We start from the raw sequence: 21613 nt of genomic DNA, 5'->3' as shown, positions 1-21613 counted from the left end.
AATAAGTAATTTAATATCATTTTAAATATTAAATACATAACACCGATTGTCAAATGTGTTCTGGATTTATTTGAAATGATTTTGTCCTGTTTGTTTTGTTGACACTGTGCTTTAGTTTTAAGCTGAAAGCTTCACCACAGCTGCTTTTTTTGTCCCCCTCCGACACCTCTCAAACCCGTCTCAGTATCCCAACTCCTCAACCAAAATGTCAGCCTCAATGTTAATTGTCTCCAAAATGGCAGGCGCAATCAGCCCTGCGCGAGCATGAAAACACAAGCGTGCTGATTGATGCGACTGCCTCTCCCTGCTCTAATGGCTTTGATCTTTTCCTCTGCTGAAAGGTCGCAGGGATTGAGGTGCCAGATGCTGTTCTGCTCTCCTCCGTTCACCGGTTTAGCCCGCGCCGCAGCAAGAGAGCGCTTCACGTCGTGCTTTATGCACAGGGCTTGATGGATTCATTCATTTGAGGAAGTGACACTGCAAAACGAGTCTGAAGTTCGATTTTATTCCCGCCATCCATCGCGGTGAAATATTAATGAGGGTATTTGCAAACGTGAAACTTTCAGTTCTCTTTTTATTCTCCTTTATTAAACGCCGCGGCCCCCCTCCGAAAAAGTTACACCTCACACTTGGGTAAAGGCAATATTTTCTCAGTTTGAGTTTCAATGGCTTTGTAATTGTAATTATCCCATATACTGAAAATCTCATGAAGGCTGTTGCATAATTCAACAGATGGCAGAGACTTTCAGAGTCAGTAGTGAGATTTATCACTCCTCTCGCCGCTTCGAACTGACTTTCTTGATGTTTCCTGCCATCTCCGCTCATAATAGTTATGGCTTCTTTCCGTCAGTGGCTGAGGCTTGGAGTTCGACCTGTATCATCTTACATCATAACTTTCAAGTGGAAAGACGGTCTTATTATCGCGTTATGTAATTGGTAGTTGTGTCAACTGCTCCTCAAAGAGCACTTGATGCTTCTGGTAATTACCCTGAGAATTACATCTGTTATTAACCCCAGAGATGATGTGCTTTTATCGTTCATCAGGGACCAAGTGTTTGGGTTTGATATCTGCTGAAGTCACTGATTTCTAGACTGTTACGCTCCTGATATTGTTTCGAGTATTTTGCTTTGAAATCGGTTAGCTTCTGTTTTTATTCGCTTTTAATCTTACTGTACTTTAGCAGTATATTACCAGTGGTTTTATGTGTTTGTGTTGCCAGTGCGTCATCTGTGCAAAGAATGTGCAAATTTACTGCACATGCAAACATTTCTGAGACTTACAAGTCTCTTATACTCAAGTCTGCTTTTATTTGATTTAAAAATACAGTAAGTGCTGTAATACTGTGATGTTATTGCGATTTACATTTTGTTGCTACGTAAATCGTTACGTTTTTTTTTTTTTGAAGAAGAAGAAATTTAAATTAATGTGTTTTTCCTGAATAAAAATATTAATTTCTTTAAAAATAATAATAATAAATAAATAAAAAGGGAAAAAAAGTCCATCCAAAAATTCTGAAAATCAAAATTCAGTCATCATTTATTCTCACCCTCATGCTCACCAGAAAGATAAGCCTACACATGCAAACAAATTTGTATTTGGTACCTGATTAAAAATTGCTTTATAGTTTTATTTTTTCTTAATGAAGATAAATGATACATTTTCATTTGCTTTTTTTTTCATATTTAATTACTAATTATCTGTCATAATGTACTTTTTATAGACAGACAGACAGACAGACAGACAGACAGACAGACAGACAGACAGACAGATAGATAGATAGATAGATAGATAGATAGATAGATAGATAGATAGATAGACAGACTCTTAATCTGGAATTTGTCCATCAGCATTGATTAATGCCTGGTTCACACGGGACGATTTTAAAATTGTCGGCCGATTTTCCAAACATGAGAGACCCCACACACGGCGATAAAAAATCACGGGTCTAACAGTGTTGGTCATACAATGTGTGGTGTGCAGCCACACGGCAAAATCAACACATCACACACGAACCGATTTGACTCCTGAGCATTCCCAGGTCAGACGGGAAATCTCGCAAAATCCCTCGAGATCTAACGTGAATTCAGAGTAAACAATCATGGCGGACGAAGAGGATGCAGTGGCCATAGTTTGTCCTTTGTTTGTAACCGAAAAAAAACATAAGAAAAAAAAGAAAAGGCGATTGTCAAAGAAGCGGAGACAAAGTCCTCCATCTCCGACGTCCACCGGACTTTCTGGTGCGCCATGCCGCCGGCTGTTTTGATTTTGTTTCCCGGTACTTCCTCGCCGCCTCGTCACCTCGCTTTCTGATTGGCTACACGCCACAGTCCACAGGCTGCGTGATCGTTTGTCCTCGGGGGACACCACACACGAGAAGAAATCGGGCCAAATAAATCCAACATGTTGGATATCCCCGATTTGAGATCGGAGCGGTCCCAACGTCCTTCCGAGCAGAGGAGAGCAGTCTTAACACACCACACACGGCAGGAATATCTGATCAGATTATTTTACGATAATCGGAGCATCCTTAAGATTGTCGGAAGGTGTCAATCGGGGCTAAAATCGGCCTAATTATCCTGCCGTGTGAACCAGCCTTAAGGCTTCTTTTATCTCTTTCTATATCCTCCAATAGTTTTACATGTTTCATTTCATTCTCTCCAGATCTCTCATGAATTTCTCAGGTTTTTTGCAGAGGGAATGTGAATAAAGCGAGGTGTTAAATAGTCTTTACGGCTCATTTTCCACTTTTTTCCCCTCCCGATAAGCCCAAAATTATTTGATAATAAGGAGTTTAAAGGGGCTCAGTTGAAGAACGGTGAAGTAAATGGCGGGTAGTCAAAAGAGGTTAATTGAAGGTCATTCTCGGCGCTCAAATCAATTGTGCTCCATTTGGAATCACAAGAGTCTTCAAGCATCATCTGATTAGGTGAATCCATCACACGGCAGATGCTCGGCAGACACACGGGAGGCGTCGCGCTGTGACAGGGCTTTTATGGGCAGCCAGGGCCTTCATCTGAGAGCCTGTTTGTGTCGAAAGCAGCTTGTGAGATTCTGCGGGCAGCTGTGTGTGTCCTTGTGTCCTCTGTTTTTCTGTGGCTAACTCTTTGTGTGTGTGTTTGTGGACAGGGTCCATTGGATGTTGGGTAAGGATCAGTAGAGCTTTATTCTCTTTGTTTTTGTATTCCATGGCCAGCTGTTGTAGGTCTCAGCCCAGACTCTGACACTTTCTCTCATCAGCATCTCTACCAGGCTCTGGCCTCTGGCTCCATTGGGAGGCCTCCCTTTATGCTGCATTGTGTGTAATATCCATCAACCCACAATCCAAACTCTCTTCCTAATTGCACATCGGATCGAAAAGAGTAGGTTTTGATGTTATGGGAAAAGCAATGACAGTTTCAGTTTTCATTGATCAATGGTAGGGATGGATCATCCATTAGACGACTAGTCAATTACATTAGCAGTTGTTATTAATAATAATGATGATGATGATGATGATGATATTTTTTATAATATATAATTATAATTTTTTTCTATTTCCTTATTATTTAACAAATATTTAAATATCATATGTTTTAATAAAAATGAGTTAATAATAATTATTGGTATGCTTTTTCAATATTATTATTTTATGTATGTTCTTATTATTGAATTAATCTTTCATTTAATTGTGTGTGTGATAGATTTTTACATTTTAAATGAAAATAATAATATATAGATATTATATATATTATATATATTATGTGTAGATATATGTTATTCTAGATAATTAATTGTATATTTTTTTAAATAGTTTGAATTTTATTTTCAAAATATCCTTTTCTAGTTTTTATAGTAACTACGTTTTTAGTAATTATTTCAACAATATTTTCATATTATCTATTTAATAAATATATGGTAATATTAATAAAAACAGTAATTATAATTATTGTTTTCTAATTGTTATGTATTTAATTAGTATGTGTTTATTTGTATTTAATAATAGTTATTATTTGTATTTGTTTTATTGGTTTAATTATAAGCGTCAGTGCATTAATGCTGTCATCCTGATAGCGTTCTATACTCCAGCAGCTCAGCAAAATCCTATCTGAAAAATTACAATTCTTCGCATTTAAATAAGTGTTGTTGTTGCCAGACACATTTAGATGACTGTCTTCGGCATCACGCCACGCTGTGTTTTAAGCATCCCACCATAAGTGTTGCATTTTAGGGAAATATCCAAACAATTCTAATGACATCCCTTCAATGGATTTGCACCATGTCTTTTTTTTTTGGGCATAGCATGAACTCTGGTGTGCCCTTAAACACAATCCCACATAAGCACACACTTCCTTTTTCAGCTCTTATGAACCCTCTGAGCAGAAATTCAGAGATAAAAAGAGGAAAAGGGAAGCAAGCATTAGATACATGGGCTGTTGCCGGTTCAAAGCAGCAGTTGGACGGCATGCTGGGATTGTCACTCGTCTCCTCATCTCTATGATTTATACAGTGCAATAAGTGATGCGGAGATGGGCTAACAGGCCAATAGACAGCAGGACATTAGCATAATGTGTGCAGCGGAGAAACGCTGGAAGACTGTTGCGTCTTTAAACGCAGTATGCCACATTTAGATGAGCTCTGCCTGCAGATGTCTTCCCTCGTTGGGACTGGGGATCTCAGGCATTCAAAATAATAAAAGCTATGCTCACAGAAGTCCAAACTGTGTTTATTTATGCTCTTTTTATGCCAAATTATTTACTGCAGCGCAAATCTGGTTTCCAATCCATTCAGTTAATTTAGAAGATTAATCTAACTGTAAATTTGCAGTTGAAGATTGGATGCAGGCATTTTGTTCATGTTTTAAAATAAATTTATCTCTGAAAGAATGTAACTTAATCCAGGAGGAATTTTTGCAGATATAAATACCCTATAGTTTTTACTTTTAATTAACAAGTTACTGGAACAAATAAAAATTATTATTTTTTTAAACAAAATACGTTTTGTCGTAAGTTCAATGCATGAATTGGAAAATGTACAGTAAGGTCTAATAGATCCGGTATTGATCTCTTAAAACCAATCATAAATTTTTGATCATAAAAACTGCATAAAATAATATAGCACATTGTCTTCAATAATAATACATGTCGACAGCCCTAATATTGACATTAACATTCAAAATTTCAGGTTTAATGTTTTTGAAAGAAGTCTCTTCTTTTACCAATGCTGGATTTATTGGATTAAATAATACAGTAAAAACATTATTTTACTTGTCGCTTTTGATCATATTAATTCACCCTTGTAAATAAAAGTATTAATTTATTTAAAAAAAATTAAAATAAATCAATGTAAGTCTCCATTACATGCACTGCACACATTAAATCCATTTAAATCCTCTTTATTTAGCTTGGCTTTATTCAGCAATTCATGATTGAAGATTCATGTCTGTGCATTCCCTTCCAAATACTAAATGAAATTCACAGCTCGAGGTAAATTCATCTCTAAAAGTAGCTAAAAATTGACCCTGATCCTTAACCATATACAGCACTAGAATGACTAACCGTGCCTGGAGCAACACAACAAGGTTTCCCATCAGGAAAAGTAGCTCTGTTGCTCGAGTTTATAGATGAATCGTTTTTTCTGTCATGTCTTTGAAGACGTTGACGACTTGTCATGTGTCTCGTCCTGTAGAGATGTCCGTGAAGAGCTGAGGATAAAGAAGACAGTTGATGCCTGGATCAATACACTCAGCAAGGACATTCAGGTGAGTTGAACTGAAAGATTTAGTCTCTTTTTCTGCCTTCAAATGCAATCTGGTGTTTCTGCACAATCTGTCACTGTTCTTTGTTCTCCAAAATGCTGCTTTAAAAGAGAAAATATTTGAATAATCATTAGTGCTTTTTGCCTTTGATAATGCTTGGCATTATCATAATGCAGAGGTCTGCAATTGCTTTTCCAAGTAATCACGTTTATGATTATTTACCTGGCAGACAATAAAACGGACAAAAACTCACCACATAGCACATCAAAAATGTCTGCTTTTTTGTTTGTTTATATTACAGTGCACAGTCCATTGAGCACACATTCAAGTGTTTGTGACCACAAGGTAGTCTGTCTCTTTCTCTTTGTCTTGGCAGGATGAGCTGGCGAGGGAGAGCTGTGAGAGGTTTGTGGAGAGGAGCGATGCTGCAGTCTCTGAAGTGGTGCAGCAAGGCCAGGGGAGCAGGAGCAGACGTGTGGCTGGTCCGAGAGGGGGAGGAAGAGGAAGAGGAAGAGGGGGAGGTGAAACCTCTGCAGCAGACAAGAAAACCTCTTTGAGAGGCTCAATTAGAGCACAAGCAGAAAACACACTGGCACATGGCAAACAACCCGCTCCGTCTGTCAGAACCAGACCTGAAGGGAAGCCAGAGTCGGTGAGCTGGATTCTGTCAGTGTTATCTAATGTAGTTCCAAATGTGTTCACAGTAACCAGACTCCTCTGATGATCTGTTGCGATGCTGATGAGTTGCCTACCTAGACATCATATTCCTGACTCTTCCAGATAGGAGGCTTTGAAATAGGATACCTCATTTCGGTCAAATTCGAAGAGGGACGTTCAAACAGAACCTGTTTTTGCTTTTAAAAAGGGTAGACGGCACACATTAGTATCCAGCTACGGGCTGATAGAAAACATGGCAGGGTCTCGAGATATTTTAATGTTTTAACTCGGCAATGCATCTTTAAAAATATTGCTCATGAGGGTTTTAGGGTGTTTATGGAAAGTTAGAAAAAAAAATACAAAATATATTTTTGGGAACAATATTAATTAGAAAAAAATGACATTTTTCTTTTGGTTTATACATACAGTACAGATCAAAAGTTTGGACACACCTTCTCATTCAAAGAGTTTTCTTTATTTTCATGACTATAAAAATTGTAGATTCACACTGAAGGCATCAAAACTATGAATTAACACGTGGAATTATATACATAACAAAAAAAGACTGAAAATATGTCATATTGTAGGTTCTTCAAAGTAGCCACCTTTTGCTTTGATTACTGCTTTGCACACTCTTGGCATTCTCTTGATGAGCTTCAAGAGGTAGTCACCTGAAATGGTCTTCCAACAGCTGCTGGGAACCCCTGGAAATCTGGAAGAGCTGGTTGGGGACTTGAGAAGTAAAAAGTTAGATAATCCAAGATGGCGGCTTACATGTAGCATGTGTATGTTGGCGTCTCGCTGTTTGTCTTGTCCAGCATTTTATTTTTTATTTTATTTTTTCTATAATCTTAAGATCTGTTTTATGACTGTTTAAAACTATCATCAAAATGAAGACTTTCTCCATATTCTTTTGCCTGCTCAATTGTTTGCAACTGTGGATTTTAATGGACTGCATGCTCTCAAGCCCCGAAGGGAGAGCAGGATATGTGCCATGTTTTTGGACCATTCCGAATACCGTGACCTCCTCTGAGTTGGTGGACGGAGATACTGTTATGAGGACCTGGGTCCTCAAGATTCACCTTATTCACTGGAGGCTGCTTATTTTGAGAGGTAGGCCAAAAAGCTTGCGATGTCTGTGGGCCTATGGAAATGGAAAGCTGTCTCCTTATGCGACATCCATCTGCAGTGATCATTCGACCACTGGCACTGTGAGGAAAAGCTGGTTTGTTGTTCTTCTGCTTTTAATTTCGGGTAACATCCACCCCAATCCTGGCCCAGAGATGATGCAGCTTCAAACCCCTGATGAATGTAAATCTAGTGATGGTTTACGCTTCTTCCACCTTAACGTTCGCAGTCTGATAAATAAAATGGACTATATAAGAATATGGGCTGAGTCAACGAACTCTGACATTATGGTTCTCTCTGAGACATGGTTAAATAAATCCATTACAAATTCCATGATACATATTGAGGGATATAATGTTTTTAGATCAGATCGCTCAAAGAAAGGTGGTGGAGTTGCAGTTTATGTTAAGTCAAAGTGGAACTGCACCTGTTTGTACTCTGTTAGTAAGCCACATTTCTTTGAATTGGTGGCAATCAAACTTCATTTTTCAAATGGTCATGACATCATCGTCATTGGATGCTATCGTCCACCGTCAGCATCAAGTGAAGTTATCACTTCACTTACTGATCTTCTTCATAACTGGACTAACTCCGAATTGATTTTACTTGGGGATTTAAACTGGGACTGGTCATCAAAATTGTCTGATCCATTCAAGGAAATTTGTGACTCTCTTTGTTTGGAGCAATTGATAAAATCTCCAACACGGTTGAATCAAAAAGACCCAAGCAAATCATCATTAATTGATGTCATTTTAACTAATGTTTCTCATAGATTTTCTGCTTCTGGAGTTTTCTGTAATGATATAAGTGACCATTGTGTTATAGTATGTGTGAGAAATTGTAAGACCCCAAAAAGCAAACCACGTATTATTTCAAGACGTTATTTTAAGCATTTTAACGAACAAGCTTTTTTACAAGATATTTATAATAGTGGTTTACATGTGGTTTCTTTGATACCTGATGTAGATTTAGCATGGGAGCATTTCAAATGTACTTTTTTAAGTATATGTGATAAACATGCTCCTTTTAAAAAATTCAGAGTAAGAGGGAGAGATAACCCCTGGTTCACGGAGTTAATTTCCTCACGTATCAAAGAACGTGATGCGGCATGGGTTAAAGCAAAGAAAACAAAACAAATAATCTTCAGGACTGGGTACATTACAGGACATTAAGAAATAATAGTACAAAATTGGTAAAAAAAAAAAGCTAAATGTGAATATTATTTAAATGCAATAAGTGGAAATTTGAATGATCCCTCCAAATTTTGGAAGTTGTGCAAATCAGTTTCTGGTCTAAAACCCTCTATGAGTTTACCTGATTATTTAAAAGTAAAGGAAAAAATTATAAAAGGGAAAGAAATTATTGTTGAGGTATTTAATAATTTTTTCATTACTGCGGGTTCAGCCCCTGACCCTAGTCATTTAACCAACGATATAATAAAAGGGAATGGTGAAACTGAAATATATCGCTCTACTCAGCTTTTTACATTTAACCCTGTTTTAGTATCACAAGTTCATAAAGCCCTACTAAATTTAGATTGTAAAAAGTCAACAGGACCTGATAATATTGAACCTTATTTTTTAAAAATTGCAGCAGATTTTATAGCAGAACCTATTACTTCTATTTTTAATTTAAGTTTAACGTCAAATGTAATTCCCTTTGCATGGAAATCAGCCATGGTTCTTCCTTTGTTAAAAGGGGGTGACCCTCATGAACTGGATAACTATCGTCCTATTTCAAGGTTATCAGTTATGGCAAAAGTTTTTGAGTCTTTTGTAAATGATCAGGTTAAACAGTTTTTAACAGAAAATAATATTTTAAATGAGTTTCAATCAGGGTTTAGGTCAGCCCATAGTACTGTAACAGCGGCAACTCTTGTCACAAATGATATTATTACTTCTTTAGATAATAAAAATTACTGTGCTGCTTTATTTGTAGATCTCTCTAAAGCTTTTGATTCTGTAGATCACAAAATTCTTTTAAAAAGACTCAGGTCCTTAGGTTTTAGTAAAATGAGTATAAATTGGTTTAAAAATTATTTATCCGAAAGATCGCAGTGTGTCTCAGTTGAAAATTACATTTAAAAAAAACTAGAAATCAAGAAAGGTGTTCCTCAGGGATCCATTTTAGCACCAATTTTATTTTCAATTTATATAAATGGTTTGGGTCAAGATATAACTTCAGCTAAACTGCATTTATATGCCGATGATACAATTATTTATACGTCTGCACAGTCCATAAAAAAAGCTGTTGAGCTATTACAAGATTCTTTCCAGGTATTGCAATCTTCATTGTTAAATTTAAAATTGGTTTTAAATATTAAGAAAACTAAATATATGCTGTTTACTCGCTCTCGTAATACACTCGTGATTCCACCCATTTTAACTTTGGAAGGGGACTGTGTAGAAAGAGTAAATACCTATAAATACCTGGGCATATGGCTTGATGAAAGGTTAGGTTTTAATATTCATATTGACATTCTTTCAAAAAAACTCAGACCCAAATTGGGGTTTCTTTTTCATTTAAAGAAATGTTTTCCATCTGAAGCCAAAAAGAGAATTATTCAAAGTTGTTTTCTCTCTGTGCTGGACTATGGCGATGTGATTTATATGCATGCTAATGTATCTTCACTAAAAAAATTAGATTGCATATACCATGCTGCAATACGATTTGTGACAAATGCTCCTACATGTACCCATCATTGCACTTTGTTTGATTTGGTTGGCTGGCCCTCCTTGTATCAGAGGAGAAAAATGCATATGTTGATGTTTATTGCCAAAGCTCTAATAGGTAAACTGCCTCTGTATATCTGTAGTCTCCTATCTTATTGTTCTGGTAGCTATAAAACTAGATCGTCTTTTAAATTACTTTTAACTGTGCCTCGATCATACACCGAGTTTGGTAAAACTGCCTTTTCCTGTTATGCGCCCAGACTATGGAATGAAATGCAGAGTACTTTGAAGCTAAACATGCTGCCATCGTTAAATATTTTTAGAAACCTTTTGACGTCACATTTGAAAGAATCATGTTCCTGTTTTACTTAACATTTATATATTACATTAATCTTGAGTGCTGGACATTTTTGTGACAGGATTTTTTGTTTTTGTTTTGTTTTCCTTTAATGCTTGTCTTGTAATATTTTATGTGTAAAATTTTGTATGCTGCCATTTTGGCCAGGACTCCCTGGTAGAAGAGATTTTTATCTCAAGGGATTATTCCTGGTAAAATATGGGTTAAATAAATAAAAAATAAAAAAAAACAGTCTTGAAGGAGTTCCCCGAGAGATGCTTAGCACTTGTTGGCCCTTTTGCCTTCTGTCTGCGGTCCAGCTCACCCCTAAACCATCTCGATTGGGTTCAGGTCCGGTGACTGTGGAGGCCAGGTCATCTGGCGCAGCACCCCATCACTCTCCTTCTTGGTCAAATAGCCCTTGATGCCTTCAGTGTGACTCTACAATTTTCATAGTCATGAAAATAAAGAAAACTCTTTGAATGAGAAGGTGTGTCCAAACTTTTGGTCTGTACTGTATCTCTAATAATAGATAGAAAAAAGATACACTTATTAGAAATATACTGTGTGTGTGGGTGTTTGACAGATAGACAGACAGACAGACAGATAATTATTAACATTATAACCAGCCATTTGAAACTACTTCTATAAGCCAAAACCAAAAATATCAGAAATAAACCAGATTCTCAAAATCACTTTCTTATTAAATCTAATTCTGAATTATTGAATGCCTTTCAGTTTTACAACAGTCAGCCTCAGACAGTATTTGCTAATAGCAATATGAAAAATAATAGAATAGAAATATATGATTCTGTGAAATCAGCATGTTTTTGGGGTTCCTGGCATTAAAAAGTTTGAAAAGCCAGGCTTATTGTATGAAAGTTCCTTTTGGTTTGGATGCTGCCTATGTAGGCAGTAGATTATGATTATATGACACTAGAGCTTTATAATTGGCTATTTGGCTGTGGTCCAGATCATCTGTCTGTTCTATTGAAACTGATAATGAACTGTAGGATCTGCTAACCTGTTTGTTTGCAGTGTTTATTCCTGTATGTGTTGTTTACTTAGCACCGTGACCTGACAAGCTCACAACACTCCCAAAATGCCCCAATCTGGATGTAAACACTGTAGCTCGATACTTCTCTGTGTCTCAGTGGCATTTTCTCTAAATGAGCCGCTTTGAGCACCCATATGTTGCCCCGACACTAATTTGCTAAAAATAAAGAGCGTGAAGACGAGACGCAGGCCTGTCTTATCTGTGTTTGGCACAAGCCTGGTCCTGTTAATGGCCGTCCACGTTGCCCGGTGTCTGTGTCTTCGATTCTTAACCTAGCAGCACATCCAGTGGTTATCTGAAGGTTGCTATGTGTGGAGGCCGTTCAGGCATTTAATTGCTGCTATCAGTAAATGTGCAGTCAATCCAGACAACAGAGCACACAGTTACAAAAGGTTGAGCGTTACAATGCTGGAGATGCTCTGGGGTTGCCATGAGTTTAAAATGAAGTCCAAATGGCGATGTCTCACTTGACATAAGCAGTGTTATCATTTTCTACTTTTTAAACACATTATGATCAGTATTTCGGTCGTTATATATTTAGTACATTGTGTAATTTTTGCTGTAGACATGAGTCTTTGTTTTTTATACATATACATTTCAGTGTATAGAAGTATAATGTGCCATATTTACCATAGAAATTAATGTATTATAGTATTAGTATATTATATTCACCATATATATAAGTGCATGATTATAGCATATCATAGTTTACCAAAGAAATACTTCTATTCAGTATGTTGATCAAAAAATAAAGACATTTCTAATGTTACAAAATATTACTATTTCAAATAAATGCTGTTCCTTTGAACTTTCTATTCACATAAAATAAAATCAATAAATAAAATAAAATAATCCTGAATCTTGGTTTCAAAAAATATTAGTGAAACCTGCTGAAAATTCAGCTTTGCATTACAGGAATAATACAAATGTAAAAATATAGTCGAAAAAGAAAGCAGTTGTTTTAAATTGTAATAAATTTTTTTTACTGGTATTTTATTCAAATAAATGCTGCTTTGGTTAACCAACGTGGCTTACTGTAGTTCACCATGTTTACTATACAGTAGATATGAATGTACTGTATCATAGTATAAAGTACCATGTTTACCATGCAAATAAGAGTCTCACAGTATGAAATGCAATGTTTGCTATTATAAAACTTGTCACACAGTTTGCTGATCTAGTGTATATTATTCTTTCAGGCTCAGCCGGTTATTCTAAAATCTCAGGATGATCAGGAGTATCTGGCGAGGCTGTATGGAAAAGCCCTTTATGATGGCCATCGACGAACGCTTAAAAAAAGCCCTTACCTTCGATTCAACTCCCCCACACTGAAATCCAAACCGCAACGACCAAAAGTAGTAGAGACTGTCAAAGGTAAAGTGAAGGTCTTCAAGTAGAAATGGCCATTCTTAAATGGTCTTTTACGTTTTGTTACATTATATGGCTTTATTTTTTAATAGGGACAATTGGTTGGCCGTACTGCCTAGTAGTTTCCAAAATAGTCTTGAAAAAGAACCCCTTAATTTTGCCTTTTCTGTCCAAGTTCTTGAATGTCACTTGTCCCTCCCTTTTCATTCTCTCATATAGGGGTGAAGATGAAGTCATCTAAAACCCAAACTAGCCAGTTTGTGGACGTTGTTCCTGCACAGCAGTCTTCAGTCTCTGAGCCCCATTTCCTGTTCAGCCCCAGTGATCCTGACCAACCGCAGCAGCCTGGTTCTCCAGTGCGAGGTTACCTCATTCCCATGGCCATACCTTTAGGTAAGCCACCATTAGTATGCACAGAAATCATTCACTGCTATGCCTGTGTGATTTAGGAAAGGGGGGATCTAACTACATTTTTTCTGAGAAAAATTATAATTGTGAATTAAAATGCTGGTTTGCTGTGTTTGTAAAACCACACAATTTGGCCAAAATGTTGTGATTATATGTCAATATGGCTACTACAAATAATAAAAACTTTTATTATTGTTATTGTTGTTGTTATTATTATTATTATTATTAAGTCAAATATAAACATATTTAAGAACAAAAAAGCCAGTAATATTTTATTTTACATTAAAACTTTAACCTTTCAATTATAGCATTTACGGTTGTCTAAATTTCTTCATTTCAAATGTTAAATCTTTGAGCATTTATTTTGACAAAAAAAACACAGGGAAGCCCTTAAAGCCTCTCTTTTGTTTAGTAAGCTGTACTCATTACACGTTTGAGAACATGGTGCATGTTGTGTGCATGTTGTGTCATAGCTCATATTATTTATTTCATTAAATCACAGCCTTTGTCCTTGTCGTATTGCAATTTTGGTTTTATTTCAATTAATCGTGCAACTTGTGGTCCATTTAAGACGTTTTTTATTATAATGGGAGTTTTGTCGTGTTTGTAACTTTGTGAGTTAAGTGATTTGAGACCGAATCTGCATCAGGATTTTTTTATGATGAATAAAGACTATATAGCTTCACACCTCACTAGGATTTGAGATGCATTCCTGTCTTTTGATTGCAACAAATATACACAGCACCCATGATGCAGTGTTTGCTGTTCGGTGTCCCTTAAACCTCTGACCATTCTGAAACAAAGGCGTCCGATGCGGCGTGAATAGTTGCGACAGCCTCCACATGCTGCAGTCATAAAGTGAAGTCTCTCCTCCGGCTGGCTCCAAGCACACAGGAGCATTAAAGAATGGACTTAATTGGACACATTTCAGGGGTGTGAGTTTAGCTCTTAATTACGGCTGCCTCTCCACTCATTAAAAAGCCTTCCTATGCCGCTCTCGTTTAATCACTTCACTGTCAGGGACATTAATGCCTTTCTATTACGCTCTCATTTTCCCGCTTCCAATCACTGCAAGCTTCGTCTCAGGTCCGACCTTGTGCGGTTGGAGCTAATTCTGTTTATTAGCCTGAACAGCCTTATGTATGAAAACACCGTCATGCTTTACGAGTGCTCTTTTTAGGGCAGTAATTGCAAATAGCCAATTGAAAACATTTTGAAAGCGTTTATATTATGAGTTGATTAGTTTCTTTCATCCCCCTACCCCCCTTCTTTTGAGGATTATGACCTCCTGGCGCCGAAACGATCCATTAGTTTGGTAACAGCTGAATTGCTGTCGTTAGTTTCTGCAATGGACTGTAGAGGTTATTAAAGGTATTGCACAAAAAATGGCAATGACAAAGCACCTTTGATCCGCTAAAGCTGTTTACAGTATTCAAATATTTCCAGAATTGTGGCTCAGGGTAATGAGAATGAAACTAACTGGCGGAAAATGGCCTAGTAATGTTTGAAATGGCAGGTGGGCTTTTTGTGGGCGGTCGCCCGTATGCTGGACTGACCTCTGATCTGAGCCATGCTAGAGTGAACAAAGACTTGCTAATCACATCTGCAATGCAGTGGCCCTGATCGCCGTCGTAGACACACAAGTCCCTTCATGGTTACATTGAAGTTCCTTTCACTGCTAGATGCATTATTTTGAATTTCGTAAGGAATAACTGCAACTACAGTGCTAATGTAGCTAAAAAGTTGGAATTAAACATTAGCTCTTTTTTTTACGTAACAGGAAACAGGCAACTATTGCAGAAATATTCCTGTGATGAGAAGTGTGGGCCCTTAAAGCTTGTTCACACCAAGGACAATAACTATAAAGATAAAAATACAAATATAGTAGTAAAAACTTGTTCTCAGTATTAAAGAATAGCAGAATCTACTGCACAGCGGCATTTAAAGCGGATAATTTTTTGCTACTTTTGCAAAACGTGCTTACATGTCTACATTTAACAGATTTTCTTAAGGTGACATGCTCTGAAGAAACTTTATGAAAAAACTTTTTTATACGACTCAACTTTTATATGAGAAGGATTTTACTCTTTTATTAGTTTCAAAAAAAGGGTAGTATTTCTAATTAAGCATTGTTCCAAGCTTTTCTTGGTTTCTTGTAGAATTATCTCGACATATTTACATAAGCTGAATTCAGAATAATTCCCAAAATGTTTAATCATTATAATAACAGTAATAATAATTCTCAGAACATCAGAGAAAACCACATTTATGTTTGTAGGACATAAAACCACACATGCATGATCAAATCATTAAAATTTGACTGGCTGAAAACTTTCACACTGACCATCTGACCATCCTTATTATTGAGCGATGCCGGTTTATTCTGGTCTTCTCAGCAGGGATGTTGGGTTTTTTTTGGTCTGAATTTAAAGTGCTAAGTAAGTTAAACACATTATTCTACACTTCAGAGCATCTCCTTCTCATTCCCAAAATCATGTCAATATCAGGCCCTTCTAACTTTCATCTAACGAAAGTGAAGGATCTCCTGATAACTGCTTTAATACCCCACATCAACTAAAAGCACATCTTTTACCAGTCGAGGCGATTCCCAAGGCATCTTAATCATCCACCAGTGTCATCCTCGTGGCTGTCCTATTTCCCGTCACACCGAATGTGTGAATGAAACCCAAGCTGAAAGTTCCAGACTCTCATTAAAAACTTCCCAGCCACTTCTGTATTTGTATCTGTGAAGGAGAGAGCCCAGACCAGCCCAGCCTGGATTGGATTGACTCGCCAAGGCTCAGACTGGGTCTCTGGAGGGCTGTAGATTAGAGCTGGCCTAATTTCCCTCTCTTCTGTGACTCTCTGGGGGCGGCAGTGGGAATTGCGGAGCACCCCATGGGAATGGTGAGAGAGCCTTTCATCTGCTGCAGATGTTCGGTGCGGCTCATCCACAGAAGGCCCCCGAGTCTCAGTTACACACGAACGACAGCAGGCGAGCTCTCCACAAATCTGCTTAGCAAGTTCTGCACTCAGAGAGTAGAAAGTGGCAGTCGAATCAACAGCAGCGATCAAGAGAAGTCAGAGTTTATACAGTTTACAGCTGCATTCCCATTTTCAGTCAAACTCAAACTCAGTCTGTCTGTCTGTCTAATTAGTTAATGTTAATTCCTCTTCCTTGCATTCAGATTTGAATTGCAATTAATTCTCATTTCAGTTCTGAATTCTGCATGACTCTTTATAATGAACTGCCTTTTTTCTGTTCCTCCCCAAATGTATTATTGATAAAGAAGGTATCCTTGTAATACACACACTGATTGCTGCTCTTGCATGGCCGAGATGCTTTGATGGCTCATGCTCACCTCAGCTTGCTGTCTCTGAGGTGAATTCCTATACTTTATTGATTGTAGACGAAATTGTTCTGGTGGTATCCCCAGTGGTGAAGACGTGACTTCATTTGTTGCCTTAAATTGCATGTGGTTGCAGAAGCGGGGCGTGTGCACACATATTTTTGTGCATTTATTTTGTTTTAATCATCTCATCATTGCTCTCCCCATCTTCTTTCCCAGGTCTCCAGCTGCAGTGTCCTCGGGTCCAGTAAAATCAGTGATTTACAAGTTCTTGGACATATTCCCAAGCATTTTGGGGGCTGTGAATTCTGTCCCTTCATTCGGGTCTTTGTTTCCTCTGGTTTGCGAAAAACCCATAATTGCATCTCTTATTGTCCATCATTGTGGTAATCAGTCCGATCTAGTTTCGCATTTCGGAGCGCACTCTCTCTTGAGGTTCTAGAATACAAACGCCTCCTTTCAAGGTTTCCTTCAGCAGAACCCACGTGTTTGCTATCAGAAGTATTTGTGCATTCCAGATGAGTCAGTGCTTCTTGCTCCTGAGCCACTGTTTGGTTGCCCTTCAGCCAAATTATGGAAATCGTTAAGCTTATGCTTCCCCTGCTTTGCATGGAAGGATGGGAAAAACAGATTGCGGTGCTCGCAGCAGATTTATGCTAATGCCAGCCTCCTCGTTCGCCGTTAATGTGCCGAAGCCAGACTCGCGTCTCTATGTAATGGGGCATGTGCATCTATAACCTGCCTTTCTGCAAATGAGGATGACACAAACCCACGCTAACGCACTCTGGCTGAACCCGTTTCTCTTGCGGTCCCTTTGCAGAACAGATGCCAATCATGTTGGCTTCTCACTCGGCCAGATGTGTGCAAATGTGTTTTGGGCTGACACGGCACTTTAAAGTACTGTGGATGTCCTTTGCAATCGCTCTGCGGTGTGTTGAGGGATAGAGCAATGAATGAGTAGGTGTGTGTGCATGTGGGCTTCATCTGCAGGAGTGCGTCTGTCTTTAATATGTCTATTGCGTGAGTATTGGGGTTTCGTTGTGCCTTAGCCTGTAAACAGCGTGTTGATGTTATCTGTGCTCCAACAGGGCGATGGATGTGACTTTAGGGGTTTGGCAGACGAGCATTCTGTGTATTCCTAGTGCACTCACACATCCTGTGGAAAAGAGGGGGATGGAGATTTTGTTTAACGTTGCCTCTAGTTGTTCTGGTAATGTTTCACCCTGCAGACATGTTTACGTATTCCCAATGCCTGAATAAAAAGGTGACTTTTTTCCCTTTTTTTTAGTGTGTAGGTAAGTAAATAAGCCATCATTTAGTAGACCATTTCATCCAAAGCACAAAATGGTAATGCACAAGAGCTCTTGAGGCAATGCAGATTTAATGTTGGTACTTTCTGAAATACATTTCATAAAGCAATGTAAATGCAGGTTTTAAGAGAATCTAGAACTCATTGTTTACAATCCCAGATCAACCACTATTCCATGTGTCTCTGTAGGTAAGCCCAGAGTGAATGATCAGGCCCCAATATATAATAATAATTTAATTTAATTTTTTAACAAAAAGAAAAATCTGTTTATTTATTTAACTTAAAGCTGAAGTCCATGACTTTTTTTTATTACAATTATCCAAAATCAATTTTTATCAGCTATAATGATAAAAACATAGAATATTGATATTGTTGGAATCACTTTAAAAAAAAGTGTATTTTTTCAATTAGATGAGCAATAAAAAACTTTGACTTAAATTTATTTTAAAGCCGCAGATGATAAAAAAGCAGTGCAAACTTATAATAAACAGACCGGTATTGTGTGTTGGTATGGACACTAATATTATCATCATTATTGTCCTTTTTGTAGTTATTGTTTCTGGTGTGAACAGGCAGTTCAAATGGGAGTTCTCTACTATAGTTCAGTCTTTTCAAAACACAAAACTGTAATGTACAAGACCGCTTCAAGCAATGCAAATTCAATTTCACATGTCATTACTTTCTGAAACACAGTCCATTATGCAACACAAATGTGGTTTGCTATAGAACCTATAACCTTTCGGTTCCAATCCAGATTATTAACCACTTCTCCATGTGTCTCTCTAGGTAAGCCCAGAGTGGACAGCCAGGCCCCGGTACCTTCACGGGTCATCATTAGTGACAAACCAGCAACCGTAATAACCTCCTTCCCTCCCATCACTGTTCCTGAACCCAAACCTGCTCCTGCTATTCGGAAACCCAACACCATTTTGCTGGAGGTCCAGTCAAAACCGAAGAAACGAACCCCACGGCTCCAAATACAGGCAAGATTTCCTTTCAAATAAATTCTGTTCTTTTAAACATTGCATTCATCAAAGAATCTTGTATCATTGCGAATGTTCACAGTTTCCACTAAAATATTAAGCAGCACAACTTTTTCAAGTTTCTTGAGCAGAAAAGTAGCATATTAGAATGATTTCTGAAGGATCATGTGACACTGAAGACTTGGAGTACTGATGCTGAAAATTCAGCTTTTCTATCAAAGAAACAAATTACATTTTCAAATATATTAAAGGAGCTATGTGAAGGTTTTTACTTAAAAAAATCTTTAAGATAGAGTTTTCATTTGTACATGTATGAGCCAACCATGATGTAAAAAAAAGAATGACACCTCGACTGTCCACCACGGTTGCCTCTATCAGCCTGTAGGCTCAATTGTGTGTGGAGGAGTCGGGCCCGAATTGGCGCGAAAATTCACAAAATGTGACGTCATGCACGTTCTCGTCTACTTGGGCTTACAACCGTACGGCATGCCAGCCATTATAGTAAGCAGCGGCAATAGTGTTTTCAAATGGACTCTGCGGATGGAAAGAAGCGAACAGCCTCCAGCACAATTCAGACACCCACGGACACTCCTCGTAAGTAAAAAAAAAAAAAAGAGCGTGCTTACTGAGAACGAGCATGAGACTGGCTGCAGTTCCTCTAACGGCCACTGGTGTCAGTAACGGTTAGAAATTTCAGAACCTATGCAATGCTCCTTTAAAATAGAAAATAGTTTTTTTTTTTTTTTTTTTACTTTTTCCATCAAATAAACATAACCTTGGTGAACATAAGAGACTTCTTTAAAAAAAAACCTATATATATTATATTTTTCAGTCACTCCAAGCACAGATTGTAGAATGGTAGCGTATGTTTGTTGCATCAAGCTGAATAGCTTCGCCCACAGTGAAATGTCATTAGTCCAAAAATCCCAAATATGTTTTCTTTGAATATAATTAGACAGTCAGATTTTGTCACTACTTTCTTCTGGAACATAAAAATAAGACTTTGCAAACTTGAATTACACATTGAAAAATGTCACTTTCCTTCTGCACTCTGAATAGCTTTTGTTCCATATGCTGTTTTTATTCAAATGGATTTGTGTTGTGTTTGCAGGTCCAGCCTGGTGTGAATATTGAGAGTGAGCTGTGCAGCCGGCCGGCTTCCTCTACGCCGGTGATTCCAGCCGAAACCATCTTTCCTCTATCTCCAACCCATGTAAGACCCAAATCACAAAGAGCACTAAGACAACCCTGATTATTTGAAAATGAAAAGGTTTCATTGGCCTTAGTAGCACTTCTCCATATTTCTGTTTCTAATATGTCTGCAGGCTTCCAGATTTATCATACACCCAAGACATAAGTCATCTAACATGTACATTTGCTTGTGTGTGTATGTGTGTTCATACACCAGCTGGTCTTGGCTCTGTTCTGAGAATAGATGGATATTATGCCATTAGATTTTGGCTGTGCTTCAGCATGCTGTACCGCTATAAGGGTCAATTTTTGTTCCAGGTTTGCATTTCTCATCGCACTGCCATTGATTTTTGCCAAGCTGTGCATGCTTGTGCGCTCGTGCTCTCAGAACCTGCCCGAGCGGATGAAGATGGATGAGGTGTGTGCGTTTGAGTGTGTATATGGAGCTGAATGTATAATGTTTCAGGAGGGACTTTGCCGCCAGCGTTTCTGCTCTTATTCCTTCAATCCCGACCTCAGCCATTCACATCTGGTTGCTAAGCAACAGATGCAGCTCCATTGCTTTTCTGTGGGTTCGTTAGCAGATTCTGAGCAAGCGTCTGGGAGGACAAAGCAAAAAGCAATGAATGTGGAATTCATTTGTGAATACATTACCTCTTTTAATTGTGCATTGAGGTTGAGTTCGCAATTAATCACATTCTGAGAAAATTTAAGGAACACTTTAAAGCTTTTGACTGTTTAGAATAATATTAATAAATATATATATATTTTTAATAAAATAATAAATTTTTAAACATTAGATAATTTAGAATATTTAAAAAATGTAAAGTGTCGAATTTAACAAAGTTCTCTACGTTATTTAAATGCTAAATTTTGTTCTATTATTTTATATATATATATATATATATATATATATATATATATATATATATATAAAAATTTTGAAGGAATTTTCATATTTGTAAAAAGTAGATGCATTTTTAAATAGACTTTAAAAAAATTATTTAGTATATTGTAATAATTTAAAGAATTTAATTTAACAGTTTTCTACTATAGTTATATATTTTTGTAAATACTTATTAATACTCAATGTAATTTAAAAATAGATATACATAAAAAAACAATTTTAAATTAAATAAAAAAATTAAATTAATTATTAATTTTTTTTTTTACAATTTTAAATGAAAATAATTTATGTAAAATACTTTTATATAAGTATATAATATATTAATAAATACATTTTAAAAATGATATTTGTAAGTGCATTTTACTGTGGTAGAATAGTTAAGTGAGGCGTGTGAGAGAGAGAGAGAGAGAGAGAGAGAGAGCGAGAGAGATTTACTTCACATTAAAACACATTTAAAGCTGAAATACAAGCACACAAGCATTCATCATTAATTTTAGATTAATGGCAGCCA

The 21613-nt window shown here is 37.2% G+C and overlaps 1 protein-coding gene across 1 annotated transcript in view; it reads left to right on the top strand.

The window, feature by feature from the left end:
- The window catches only part of kiaa0586 (KIAA0586 ortholog), a 118007-nt gene that overhangs the window by 50433 nt on the left and 45961 nt on the right, over positions 1-21613 (top strand). Inside the window, exons 14-19 of the mRNA XM_059521156.1 lie at positions 5666-5738; positions 6112-6387; positions 12786-12960; positions 13174-13347; positions 18808-19004; positions 20116-20217. Of these exons, the coding sequence (XP_059377139.1) occupies positions 5666-5738; positions 6112-6387; positions 12786-12960; positions 13174-13347; positions 18808-19004; positions 20116-20217 (997 nt within the window). The remainder of the gene's footprint in view (positions 1-5665; positions 5739-6111; positions 6388-12785; positions 12961-13173; positions 13348-18807; positions 19005-20115; positions 20218-21613) is intronic.

This window comes from Carassius carassius, chromosome 32 (genome assembly GCF_963082965.1).
Source record: "Carassius carassius chromosome 32, fCarCar2.1, whole genome shotgun sequence".
Classification (NCBI taxonomy): Eukaryota; Metazoa; Chordata; class Actinopteri; order Cypriniformes; family Cyprinidae; genus Carassius; species Carassius carassius.
This window is presented reverse-complemented; position numbering and strand designations above follow the sequence as displayed.